At 45.6% G+C, this 12,424-nt stretch overlaps 4 protein-coding genes across 5 annotated transcripts; 2 read left to right on the top strand and 2 right to left on the bottom strand.

Moving 5' to 3' along the window:
* The first annotated feature begins 124 nt into the window (after window positions 1-124).
* On the top strand, window positions 125-2,045 carry LOC6543572 (fumarylacetoacetase). The gene is made up of 4 exons (XM_001971796.3): window positions 125-320; window positions 683-900; window positions 963-1,564; window positions 1,628-2,045. Exons 1-4 carry the CDS (start codon window positions 234-236, stop codon window positions 1,972-1,974), a joined length of 1,254 nt encoding a protein of 417 aa, XP_001971832.1. The 5' UTR covers window positions 125-233; the 3' UTR covers window positions 1,975-2,045.
* Window positions 2,046-2,464: 419 nt separating this feature from the next.
* On the top strand, window positions 2,465-10,085 carry LOC6543570 (bone morphogenetic protein receptor type-2). Of its 2 annotated transcripts, none has more exons than XM_026977124.1 (6): window positions 2,465-2,798; window positions 5,930-6,085; window positions 6,152-6,376; window positions 6,443-7,012; window positions 7,076-7,899; window positions 7,959-10,085. In XM_026977124.1, exons 2-6 carry the CDS (start codon window positions 6,034-6,036, stop codon window positions 8,997-8,999), a joined length of 2,712 nt encoding a protein of 903 aa, XP_026832925.1. In that variant the 5' UTR covers window positions 2,465-2,798; window positions 5,930-6,033; the 3' UTR covers window positions 9,000-10,085. The 2 variants fall into 2 exon arrangements, with proteins under 2 accessions (XP_026832925.1, XP_001971830.3); XM_001971794.3 differs by having other exon boundaries at window positions 2,466-2,798; window positions 5,933-6,085.
* On the bottom strand, window positions 3,928-5,698 carry LOC6543571 (serine-aspartate repeat-containing protein C). The gene is given in 2 exon segments (XM_001971795.3): window positions 3,928-4,467; window positions 4,530-5,698. Coding segments are annotated over 2 exon segments (438 nt in total). The 5' UTR covers window positions 4,542-5,698; the 3' UTR covers window positions 3,928-4,041.
* On the bottom strand, window positions 9,941-12,118 carry LOC6543569 (cytochrome P450 302a1, mitochondrial). Its single transcript, XM_001971793.3, has 4 exons — window positions 11,482-12,118; window positions 10,608-11,209; window positions 10,351-10,548; window positions 9,941-10,264 (listed from the first exon to the last, which is right to left on the bottom strand). Exons 1-4 carry the CDS (start codon window positions 12,029-12,031, stop codon window positions 10,145-10,147), a joined length of 1,470 nt encoding a protein of 489 aa, XP_001971829.1. The 5' UTR covers window positions 12,032-12,118; the 3' UTR covers window positions 9,941-10,144.
* Between the last annotated feature and the right edge of the window lie 306 nt (window positions 12,119-12,424).

Below are 12,424 nucleotides of genomic sequence, written 5' to 3'. Positions count from 1 at the left end.
CGAATTTCTCTTTATTATGGTTAAGATGCTCTTTAGCTTTGGGGGCTTGGTTTTGCTAAGAGAACTGAGAGATCTTGTGGCCCGGAGCACCCATATAAGGCGGATCGTGAATTGAAAATACCTCAGTTCTTATCTAGCTCACTCTGGCTCCGCGCACGTTATTTCCGCTTCTCTGCTTCAGTTTATTGATTCGCACCAACCTGCCCAAGTATTCCACTTTGAGCGCTTTCAAAATGTCCCAGAGTTTTGTGCCAGTGCCAGCGAACAGCGATTTTCCGCTGGAAAATCTACCCTACGCTGTTTTCTCAACCGATAACAATGTGAGTGATGAATGCTGAAATAAAATTCAAAAGTTGAATGAGATTTAAGAACAATGGTATCGCTGCTTCACAAGAAAATGTTTCTTTAACTCAGCCTGTTTTTGTGTAATATTGTCAAGCCTTTCTTCAGTTTAAGCAGTTTTCATGTGACTTTAGATCGTTCCACATGTTCTAGAAATCAACTTTAGAACAGAAACCACTTTGGGGCATAGCATTTGCATACATCATCCAAGACAAACTAGTTTGTTTACGAAAACAATATGCTAATCCAATCTTTAATAACCCAGCAACCAGATTCTGATAAGGCTCCATATTATATCGTATGTGTATATCGTAAGTGCTTTTCGTTTTACCATCCATAGAAAGTTAACCGTATATGTGTGGCCATTGGACAACATGTCCTGGATCTAAAAGCTGTCTCGCAGTTGTATCCTTCCCAAGTTCAGAAAAGCCTGCAGGCAGAAACTTTGAATGAGCTTATGGGATTGGACTTTGAAGCTTGGGATGTGGTACGGAGCCAGACTCAAAAGCTTCTGACTAAGGGTTCAGAACTGGATCATAATGTGGACTTGAAGGCGGTGTAAGTAGGACGTTATAATGTACTATTCTATAGTTTATAATTTATGTATTACTTTATATCAGTTCCATTGTGCCCCAGTCTGAGATCAAGCTGCACCTGCCTGCCCAGATTGGTGACTACACGGACTTTTACTCATCCATCCATCATGCCACCAATGTGGGCATTATGTTCCGTGGACCGGATAATGCTCTGATGCCCAACTGGCGCCATCTGCCGGTTGGTTATCATGGTCGTGCAAGTTCTGTGGTGGTTTCCGGCACTCCTATCCGTCGTCCTCTTGGTCAAACCTTTCCCGATGGGGCAGAGAAGCCCGTCTTTGGGGCCTGCAAACTTTTGGATTTCGAACTAGAGATGGCCTTCTTTATCGGTGGTAAAGGCAATCAACTGGGAGAACCCATCCGCGTGGATGAGGCCTGGAAAAATGTGTTCGGTTTCACGCTGATGAACGACTGGAGTGCCAGGGATATTCAGAAGTGGGAGTATGTGCCACTGGGCCCCTTCACCGCGAAGAATCTGGGAACCACCATCTCACCTTGGGTAGTGCCCACAGCTGCCCTAAAACCCTTCCTCTTGGAAAACTTTCCTCAGGAACCGGAGGTGCTTCCTTATCTGCGCCAGAGCATTCCCTTCAACTTTGATATCAACCTCGAGGTTTCTTTGAAACGTAAGCCGTGATCTGTTCAAGAATTTTAACGTTAATTCACGAATTTCACATTTTCATTTTCAGCTGCCGATCAGAACGAATCGCTTATCTCAAAGTCGAATTTCAAGCACCTTTACTGGACTCCACTGCAGCAAATCGCTCATCACACAGTTACCGGTTGCAATCTGCGTCCAGGCGATCTAATGGCCTCCGGAACGATCTCCGGCGAGACACCAGACTCGTACGGATCACTGTTGGAGCTTTGCTGGAAGGGCACCAAAACTTTGGAGCTTCCGGGTGGCAAGACCAGGAAATTCTTGCAGGACTTTGACGAGGTCATCATCCGGGGCCACTGCGATAAAAACGGCCTGCGAATTGGATTCGGGGAGTGTGTGGGTCAGGTGCTGCCTGCTCATCCAGTTCCGCAATAGGGCCACTTATGGATTTGGATTAATCTACCTGAGTAACATTAGTAACTGAAATAAATTCTATTGAAAACGAGTTTTTGAATGGCGAAGATTTATCTCGATAAGAACAGATCGATACAACTCTAAATAATTGTTCGTATATAATCGTTAATAGTTTGTATATAAATAGTTAAGCTCTTTAAGTTTCTCGAATTAGTTTTTCCTTTCTTATAGTTTTTCCTTTGGTGAGCACATTTTGCATTCCAATTTAAAAGGCATACCTTTTGGGATAAATGGCCGTCATATCGTATACGTAATATTTTTTCTCGGTGCACAGTAATAAGCTCAACAAGTGCTCAACTCTCTATGTTTCTCTCTCCGTCTACCTCTCTTGCCTTGCTCCCATTCGGCTACTCCACTCTCGCTCCAATCGGTGTTTGTGCCATTCCACGCAGCTTCGTAAATACACGCATGCCGCTTCTTCTTCGGCTGCAGAAAAGAGCGGAGAGCAAAAATGCGAGCAGAGCAGAGCGGAGCAGCAAACCGCATTCATTCCTTGAAAGTCAGCGGGCGAAGGTGGGCGCGCTGCGAGAAATCAAACGGCAAAACGGCAGAAAGGCAAAAGCGACCCGCCTATCGAGCAAACTTGTTTAAAGTGCCATAAAAAAAGCCACAAAAAAGGGGAGAAATAAAAAAAAGCTTCTGTGCAGAGCAGACGCGACTGGCGCCGGTGCCCCAATAATAAGTTTTCCGGCGAGTGTGCAACTTTTTTTGGTTAATAAAAATTATAAATAAGCAATACAACTTAAAGTGCAAGTGCAGTGATTGAATAGCGCTCTGAATTAAGTGTAAGTGCTGCTCACAAATTGGCGTTAAAAATAGTGCAGAATAGTGCAAAAGTTTTCCGCAAACAACGCTGGAAAATGCCTTGGAAAAATCAATTTTTTACTCCACTCTGCGCAAGTACACACACACAAATACGCAGACTAGCGAAGGGCAGACGGCGGGGTGGGGTGGGCCACCCACCCTGGCAGAAAACTCTGTCTGCTCGGAGTACAAATGCACTGTCAGAAATGTTAACGTTGATTACTCTTAGATTCGTAACAATTTGCATAACCCAAGGTCGCATAACATAGCATGCATATGTTTTAAGTATATAGTGCATTTATGTTTTTGTAGAATCGAACCGCCATTGAAATTATCCTATTTTCGATACGTGTTTAATTAACAAGCAACACATTTGTTCACTGTGTGGAAAAAAGTCAACAAGAGACCTCCGAATCCATTCCCATTCCCATTCCCTTCACCATTGTTGTTCTTGCTGTCCTCCGTCTGCTTGCACTTTTGTGTTTTTGCATTGATTTTCCACATCGTTTTTTATACCGACTGTCGCAGTTTCGCCAAATGCATCTGCAGCACGAAGATGTATCCCGAATGGCGAGGATGGGGTTGAGGATGGGGACGTGGACAAATGTACACGCAGCACGCAAAAAGTTAATCAGGCCCCAAAGAACAACAAAACGCTGATGCCAAAAACACACGGCGAAGGGGAAAGTGAGCATGAGTGACATTTTTATACCCTGGGATGGAATTAACTATTAACTAACATAAATTCAAGTGTCACAAAGTGTTTTTCTTCATTCCCATAAAATTGATTCAATGTAAAGGAATGCGGAGAACGATAGATTTCGGCCCACTGGGTACACCCTGACAAGTGTAGGGTATCGGGCAGTATTTGCAATTAACTGGCGCCGTCGGCTATCGTGCGAGAGCAGCCGGCGGGTTCCGCCTTCTCGCCCGCGGGGGCTCCTCCGGCCCACTCCACGGAGCACTTGGTACAGCGCCAGTAGGAACCTGTTTTGGCGCGCCAGAGACAGCGCTCTCTTGCTTCTCGAATTCTCTTTATTTGCGCATTTGCTTAAAGTGGAGAAAGGAGAGGAAACCAGGAGCGAAATGGGAGAAATGAGAGAACTGAAATAGAGCCCCTTCGAAACTATTATTACTGTATAAATTGAACAATATTACAAGAGCAATATAAAATTCATGGTACAAGAAACATTTCAGCAAATTGGAATAGAAACGGTGATCATTCTATTTGGCGCTTTCCTTCAACGGGGCTTTCTAGCGACGACGCATCCTCCAAAGTTTCTCTCGTTTTTTGCGGTCCAAAAGATCCGATATTGATTTCGGGATGGTTTTCGACTTGATAGCATTCAATTGGGAGTTGATCATCGTAACCAAAGTTCCGATTGCGTTGACAACCGACTCCTGATCATTTTGATCCACCTCCAATTTTGGTATTTCTAGAACTGGCGAATCCTTTAAAGCATCTGATGATGTGTCAGAGTTCTCGGATTGTGATGTGTCCTTGTCCTCGTCGTCGTAGTCCTCGTCGTCGTCGTCCGCGTCTGACGGGTACTCTTCCGACTCTACTGATGAATCGGAATGCGTTTGCAAAGTCTTCTCCGGCGCGGAATCGTCAGTGGCGCCCGAATCTTTATTGGTAGGACTTGAATTCTGCATGAAAAGTGGGAAGTGATAAACGAATGCACTCAGGACATAATTAATAATCACCATACCATGTTATTCATCTTTCGCAAGAGTTGCAAAATAGTTTAGCACAATAACGAAGCCGACAAAATTCACGGCAATCCAGAAAATGAAGTACACGAACACAAGCTGTCCACTCATAACAATCGAGTTTAGAATGAAAAAAGTTTGACACTCGTGACATCGAATTGACAAGTAACTCTTAGACTGCTTGACAATAAGACATTGGCAGCCCTGAAAAATCCAAACTGTACTTCACAAATATTTGCTGAATAATGCTATCAGCTGTTGGTCAGCTGTTGTTGGTCAAACAACAAACACAATTTTCAAACACTTTAACCAAAGTTGTCACCTTACTTCTTAATAAACCATTTTGCAATAATCTAGTAATAATACAAAACGTTTAAACATTTAAAATTTGCTATATATTTTGTAAGCCCTAATGATAAAGCTTATATGAATTGCCCCAAAAGTATGAATTTATTGAATTGAAATTGCCATAAATATTTGGCGTAGATAGCGAACCGCGATTTCATAATCGCTTGATAAGTCTATCCTGAACTGTCTGATAAAATGCTTATCTTGGCTTGAATTTCATGCCTCGTCACCCACAATTAACCCAAATGCCGCCGATGCAAATTTGTTACCAGCGTGGTATAAACATATTTCTATTTGCAAGTTTGTACATACATATAAGGCAAACTTACGTACCCTATAATTGGAGCGTAATAAGTTTAACCAGCCACATAATTAATGCCGGCAAAATTTGTAAACAGCCTACAGGGAAAATCGAGTGGGTGGAGTGTTTTCAAGAATGCGTGCTTATGTATACTCGTATACCTTCCGTGGGTGTACAAGTTAATGGATGATAAGGCGGATAAATTGAAGTTAGTTCAGATAAATACTACACAATTAATGGTAGAGGTATTTAAAGATATGAAAGTAAATAAAAGCGTATAAATTTCCTGCATTATAAATGTTCCCAAGTCGAGCTGCTCTACACTGCACTCGAACGTCAACTGAATGATTCCTATTCTGGCGGCGCCTGGTTCCAAATGGGTTCCAAAGTGCAACCGTTCCCTCGAGACTTGGAGTGGGTGGGTGCTCATAGTTCCCCCATTTGATCCCCCCACTTCCCGCAATCTAGACAGACTTTGACGGAGACGCTTCGCGATCGGTAGTGTTCGATTGTGGAGCTGTGCGAGTATTTGGGTCTGGCCATTATCATCGGCGGTTGACTTGATATAGTGGCAGAGCTTGAAAATTATCATCGACGATTGATATGCAAACCGAATGTGAGATTTTTGTGGAGGGGAGCAGAAGTTGGAAACGATGAGAGTGTGGCCCGACTATTGATAATTGTAGCGTACATGCTTTTTATTTGGAAAAGGCAGAATAATATTATATTATAAACTTGTTGTTCTTTTAGCAGCTTTTGGTCTTACAAAATGCCGTAACATTAGCCAGCTACCCTGCGGTCATTGCCATCCAGAGTAAATCATACTGAAGGTGCTTTTCAAGAGGATTCCAGACATGAATTGGGCTATCTTTTTTTTGTTGGCCTCGATCTCGCTAGGCAGAGCAAGTGAGTACCCTTAGTAATTACTATCTAAAGAATGAATATGAACATAATGGTCTCTGTTTTGATTAGCACCTGTACCGAATCGCCAGTATAGCTGCATGAGCTTCCAGGAGGACGACAATTCATTTCACGATGATGACAGCGAACAGGACTCTAGTGGCGAAGTGCAGGAGCAGCAGCTGGAGTCCACTCCCATTCCGAGCGAGCCACATAGACGCACCTGTCCCGAAGGCTACACTTTCTGCTTCACCATCTGGAACCAGACGGCCAATGGAGCTCGGGTTGTTAAGCAGGGTGAGTTTATCAAAGTGATTAGTTTGACTTATATTTATTTACTGCTCCTAACTCATATTTACCTAGGTTGCTGGAAGGACAACACGGATCGCACCTCCATTTGCAGCCAGTCGGAATGCACCAGCTCGGCTCCCACTTCGAAGACCAGTTCTTTGTACTACTGTTGCTGTTCGGGAGGAGTGTGCAATGCCCAGTATACCGTGGTAGAGCCTGCACCTCTGGAACTGGGCTCCAATGAGGGAAGGACTTTGATCACAAATAGGGCCACAGAAAAACAGCACCAGTCCTCTTTGGCCAGCACAATGCTGAGCCTTGCCGGTGGACTCACAGCCCTCATCATCGGCATCTTCCTGGCTGTTCAATTCTGCCGTGTGGCCAAGGAGAAGCCCGAACCGGAGGAGTCGCCACTGGCGCCATCGGGTCCTGGCTACAGTTCCAATCTCCGGAATGTGGACAACATGAATTTGATCGGTATGCTCGGTAGCGGCAAGTATGGAACTGTGATGAAGGGACTGCTCCACGATCAGGAGGTGGCGGTTAAGATATATCCTGAGGAGCATCATCAGTACTATGTGAACGAGAGGAACATCTACGCGTTGCCTTTGATGGAGTGTCCTGCACTGCTCAGCTATTTTGGTAAGTGTACCCTGGTAATTTCCCAAAGTATATTCAAAACATATGCTTTATTCCATTTTAAAGGCTACGATGAACGCTGCACCATGGACGGTCGGATGGAGTATCAACTGGTACTATCACTGGCTCCCCTCGGCTGCCTCCAGGATTGGTTGATAGCCAACACCCTGACCTTCAGCGAATGCTGTGGAATGCTGCGGTCCATCACGCGAGGAATCTCGCACTTGCACACGGAGCTGCGTCTGGGGGATCAGCATAAGCCCTGTGTGGCCCATCGGGATATCAACACAAGGAACGTGTTGGTCCAAGCAGATCTCAGCTGTTGCATTGCGGATTTCGGTTTTGCACTCAAGGTGTTTGGCTCCAAGTACGAGTACAAGGGCGAGGTGGCCATGGCGGAAACGAAGAGCATCAATGAAGTGGGCACACTTCGCTACATGGCCCCAGAATTACTGGAAGGAGCTGTAAATCTGCGGGACTGCGAAACCTCGCTAAAGCAAATGGATGTCTATGCCCTGGGCCTGGTGCTGTGGGAAGTGGCCACCCGCTGCTCGGATTTCTATGCTCCTGGACAAGCAACACCTCCTTACAAAGCACCATATGAGCAGGAGGTGGGCTCCCATCCCAGCTTTGATCAAATGCAGGCATTGGTGGTGCGGCACAAGGCGCGTCCCTTATTTCCCACCGGCTGGGGTGGAGGAGCAGCAGCCAAAGTGGTGCGAGATACTTGCGAGGATTGTTGGGATCACGATGCGGATGCTAGGCTGACCTCCTTGTGTGCCGAGGAGCGCATGCAGGAGATGTCGACTTTAAGACCACGAGCACAGGTTCAACCTGCCAGTCCACTGCTGAATACCAACAATTTGGTGGCCAGCCCAACTGCGGAGCAGGTAAGATCCATTATTCGAGAGTATTCCAATAGTTACTCTATATATGAATGCTTTTCCAGGGCATAAATATTGTAACCACAACGACAACGGCGGCGGCAGTGCACCACCAGATGAGCACCGACACCACGGGACTTATACAGCCACCTCCCAATCAGCAGATACCTCCAGCTGCCTTGGAACGGGAGAAGAATCACCTGAGCTACCCGCAGCAGCAATTGCAGCCTTATCAGGGCAGGAATCCCTGCCAGGAACGCAATCTGGCACCTCTGACAATGCGAACTCCCCCGGTTCTCGTGGAGCGGAGCAAGAAGCACAGTTTCCAGACGCAGCCCCAGGAGAACTCACTGTCTTGCCTGGAGCATGATGTGAGTGTGGAGGAGCTGATAGCCAGCCATCATCACCAGCAGCAGAAGAACACGATTGTCAGCGCAGGTGGCAATGCCAATTCCTGCTTGGGTCAGGGATTTCCCAAGCAGCAGAACACGGATCAAAAACTGCGAGGATGGCATGGCGTCAGAGCCCTGATACACAAGAAGCTTTTCCGCAAGGAGCACGACGAGGAGCTGTGCCGCCAGTTGCAGTTGGGCGAGGAGAAGTCCAATCTGGTTACGGCTCTACGACGACCGAACAACCTGGATCTAAGTCCTCGCCTCGATAAGCCTCCGCCGGTTCAACTGAGAAGTGCAGAGCAACGGTCGGGAACTCCGGCTCACATTGTACCCCGCTCGCTGTCCAGCAGCCTGATCAAGCACATCAACGGGAGCACCAACAATAACTCCATCCAGAGTCATGGTAGCGAACTGCAGACCCTAACCCGTCCCGCTACGAAGCGAAGACCTGGCCACCTGCGAACCAACTCCCTGATGGCCACCACTGGCCAGGGTCCTCCGACGGAGCAGCAAATGCGTCGTCAGCACAGTTTGGAGGTATTTCGTGAAGTATTCAGCGGTCGGGGGAGCAGCGAGCGGTTGAGGGATCCCAGCGAGCGGGTCAAGACCCCGGGAGATGTGCCACCATCCGTAAGGAAAGCCAGGGCGAGCAAGACACTGAGCTTGTACGACGACCGGATGATGGACTCCTCCCTGCTCAACATCCTCTAGCATGAGGAGGTTCTGCTGTTGGAACTATAAACTGATCGAAGGCAGCAGAACATCAATCCACACCCATATCTCATCCTTCATCGAACACATATTCAACGAAAGCTATAGAGCAGAAGACTTGAATCGCTTCCTGGAAAAGTCTTCTCACAAATCAGAAGGATAAAGGATGTTTTGTTTTCTACTCAAAATTCTCTTCGATTTCAAATCAAAAAAAAAAAACATTATTATTTATCAAGAAACAAAGATACTGTCACAGAAATCACACATCATTATTTCTAAACGCGTCTGGATTGACGATTTGAAAACGAAGGAATTTTGTGAAATTGAAAACACGAAACAGCTCCTAGAAACAATTATTTTTCGAACATAGTAGAAAGACAGTGTATGTGTATATCTGAATGTATTTTTTCACCAATCATCCTAGCGTGTAGTGCGGCAAACAACCAAAGTCCTTATAGGTTAGATCAGACTAGAATCGTACGAGTATCAGTATATAGCAGTATATAGCCTACCACACACTCACATATATTTTTGACTTGATCTTGGACAAGAGCGAAACAGGTAGTAGTCTATATAGTTTGTATATGTGCGGTTTTCACTCGAGTTGAGCTTAAGGCAAGAAGGGAGTAAACAAAGAAGGGGGTTGTTCGGACCACTTTTATAGAGCCATATTTAGAAACGAACTGCATTACGAGTATATATTTAACTAAGCATTGTACTGGAATATTTAGTCAAGCATAATTACACACTGAAGCCCCAGAATTGGGTTGTCATGCCGAATACATGTATACAAAAAAAAAGAAGCACAAAATACTCGAAGGAAATATGTGGTTAACAAAATAAGCAATCTGCTGCGGAATGACAACCCACATGCCCTTTGTTCGAGTATATGGCAACCCTAACTAGTATACCCATACCCCTTTGGAAGAATTTTCGGTGAATGCCTTTTTGTCGTTCTCTTTAGTACTTAGACCAAAACACCCGCAGCCTTTCAATCACATTAAATGCAAGTCTAGTTATGTATAATTTACACTAATTGTAATTATGAACTAATTTAAAATAATTAATAAACGAATTATTTAAAAGTGACGTGAAGTCTGGTAACTCAGTCTTAATCCTCTGGCGGCTTACATAGACCTAAAAGCCTATTCCCTACGCAATCGCAGATCGATCAGCACTGGAGCATCGGGTTTATTTATCAAGAGGGTTTTGACATCCATCTCATCGTCGGATCCGCTCCAAACCAATTCGTATTCACGCAAGAGCTGAAAATGCAAATCCATTCCATGGAATAAACAAATTCACATTATTTTGGAGACCGCAAAGTGCTGATCTGTTTCCGTTAGCTCACCCTGAGAACCAAAATGTGCATATTCTGCTCGGCCAAACGGCGGGCGATGCAGGCCCGCATTCCGTGACCGAAGGGAAGGACCAGGTAGGGATTCAGGGCACTGCGGTGCTGGAGCCACCGATCTGGTTGAAAGCGCAGGGGATCCTGAAAGTGCTGCTCCAGACGGCAGGCTACCATGTTCTGGGTCACCACGGTGGTCTGGCAAGGGAATACACTATTTAGATGTATAGCGAGGAAATATTTGTATAAGCACTAACCCCCTTTGGCACAAAGTAGCCACTGAAGATGGCATCCTGGTTAAGAATCCTACCCACGCCCACGGCAATGGGATTCAAGCGAAGCGATTCCTTGAGGACAGCCCTCGTGTAAGTGATATCAGTTCGTAAGGCATCCAGGGATAGCTCGTCCTTGGGATTCGGAAGCACTCTCTTGGCTTCCTCGTGCAGTTTTTGCTGCACCTCCGGATTTCGAGCTATGTGATAGAGCAGGAATGCCGAGGCATACGAGGTGGTATCGATGCCAGCCAAGAGTAAATCAGCAGCAGTGCCCACCACGTCACTGCGATCAAGTTCAGGATTTCTTATATAAGCCGAGATCAGTGAGGATTCCACAGAACCATTCCTCACATTCTCCTCCACTAGCTCCAGGGCCACACCCTCCATGTAGGATTGGGCCTGGCTTAGTTTTCGAAAGCTAGGTGTGTCCAGGAATCGCCACAGTTGGAGACCCTGATCCGTGGGCAGGATGCAGCTATTGGTGGTCTCCGCTGCATTCATCAAGCGGGTGGATCGGGATTTAGGAGCTTGTTCCTGGGGCGAAAAGGACTGCAGACGTGCTCCAAAGGTAAGCAGGCAGGTTACTGAAAATGTGAACATAGTGGTGATTTTACTAGTGACACATACTTTTCAACGAGTCTAGTATACCCTTTTACTCTACGATTAACAGGTATACAAATTGCCAAAGGTTATATAAGAATTTTTCTTCTACGAATTCTATATAAAACTAACTAAATAGAATGGGTCTAGAAACTCTATTCTCAAGATAAAGTTTGTTGAATAAATTCAAATGAAAATTTGCCAAACTCAAATACTTGACGCAATGTTTAATTTATTTTATAGGCGATCTACTCACATTCCAAATTCAGTCTGGTGAGCTTGGGCAGCATATCAATGGCAGCACCATCGCGAGATTCTTGTAGAAATCTGAGGAACTCCTTGGTCACTCCATCCACTTGGCGAACGAAGTTCCGCACACTCCTTGGAGCACTCAGCTCCTTTTGCACCTGGGCACGTATACGCCACCATTCCGGACCATTGGTGGGCAACAAACCGGTGGTTTTATACACTTCCGGTCTGTTCTTGCGATATTGGGCCAGTGCCAGGTGACTTCTTCTCTGCGGGCAATCCCGCTCGTTGAGCAGTGAAGCTATGTCCTTGGGATCGTACAGCCAGACGATGTCCTGTCCGGGCACTATAGTTTCCCGCACAATCGCGCCATACTTCTTATACTTATCCTGGCCGGCCTTGTGCAACCTCAGCCAGGAATAGCATCCGATTCCGGGCAGGTAGTTGTATAGATTACCCATACCAAAGGGCCCTCGAGGTCCTGGAATCGCCTGATACGGCTTGGCAAAGGTGCACTGCCTCGAAGTGCAGCTAATCTTCAATAGTTTGGTCAGCATTTTTCGTCGATTCTCTGGTCTTTTCGCGGCAAATTCTCGAAATGCACTGGTGACTACGTGGGTCTGAAGGTTTTATTGTCGGCTCAGCATTTTGAAAAAAGGCATAAATCGTACTCTGGGATCGAAGTTGTGCCTACCTGTGGTGAATCTACCTGCCTGAGTGGGACTTCTCTAAGTATTTTCACTCTTAAAACCAAGAGAGCCGAAATAGGAAGAGAATATGGCCATAAAGAATGGTATACTTTTGGGCTCTAAGTGTACGGTGATCTTGTCAAAAACTAAAATATATGGCAGCTCTTATCTTAAAAAGTTTACACCAAAAGGGGACTACACCCAAGCCACATATATTATTTACCTTTTGTTTGATTTGCATTTTAATTGAGTCTTCTCCAA

This window comes from Drosophila erecta, unplaced genomic scaffold (genome assembly GCF_003286155.1).
Source record: "Drosophila erecta strain 14021-0224.00,06,07 unplaced genomic scaffold, DereRS2 tig00000021-arrow-pilon, whole genome shotgun sequence".
In the NCBI taxonomy this organism is placed as follows: Eukaryota; Metazoa; Arthropoda; class Insecta; order Diptera; family Drosophilidae; genus Drosophila; species Drosophila erecta.
The sequence above is the reverse complement of the archived record's forward strand: the minus strand, read 5'-3'. Positions and strand labels throughout refer to the sequence as shown.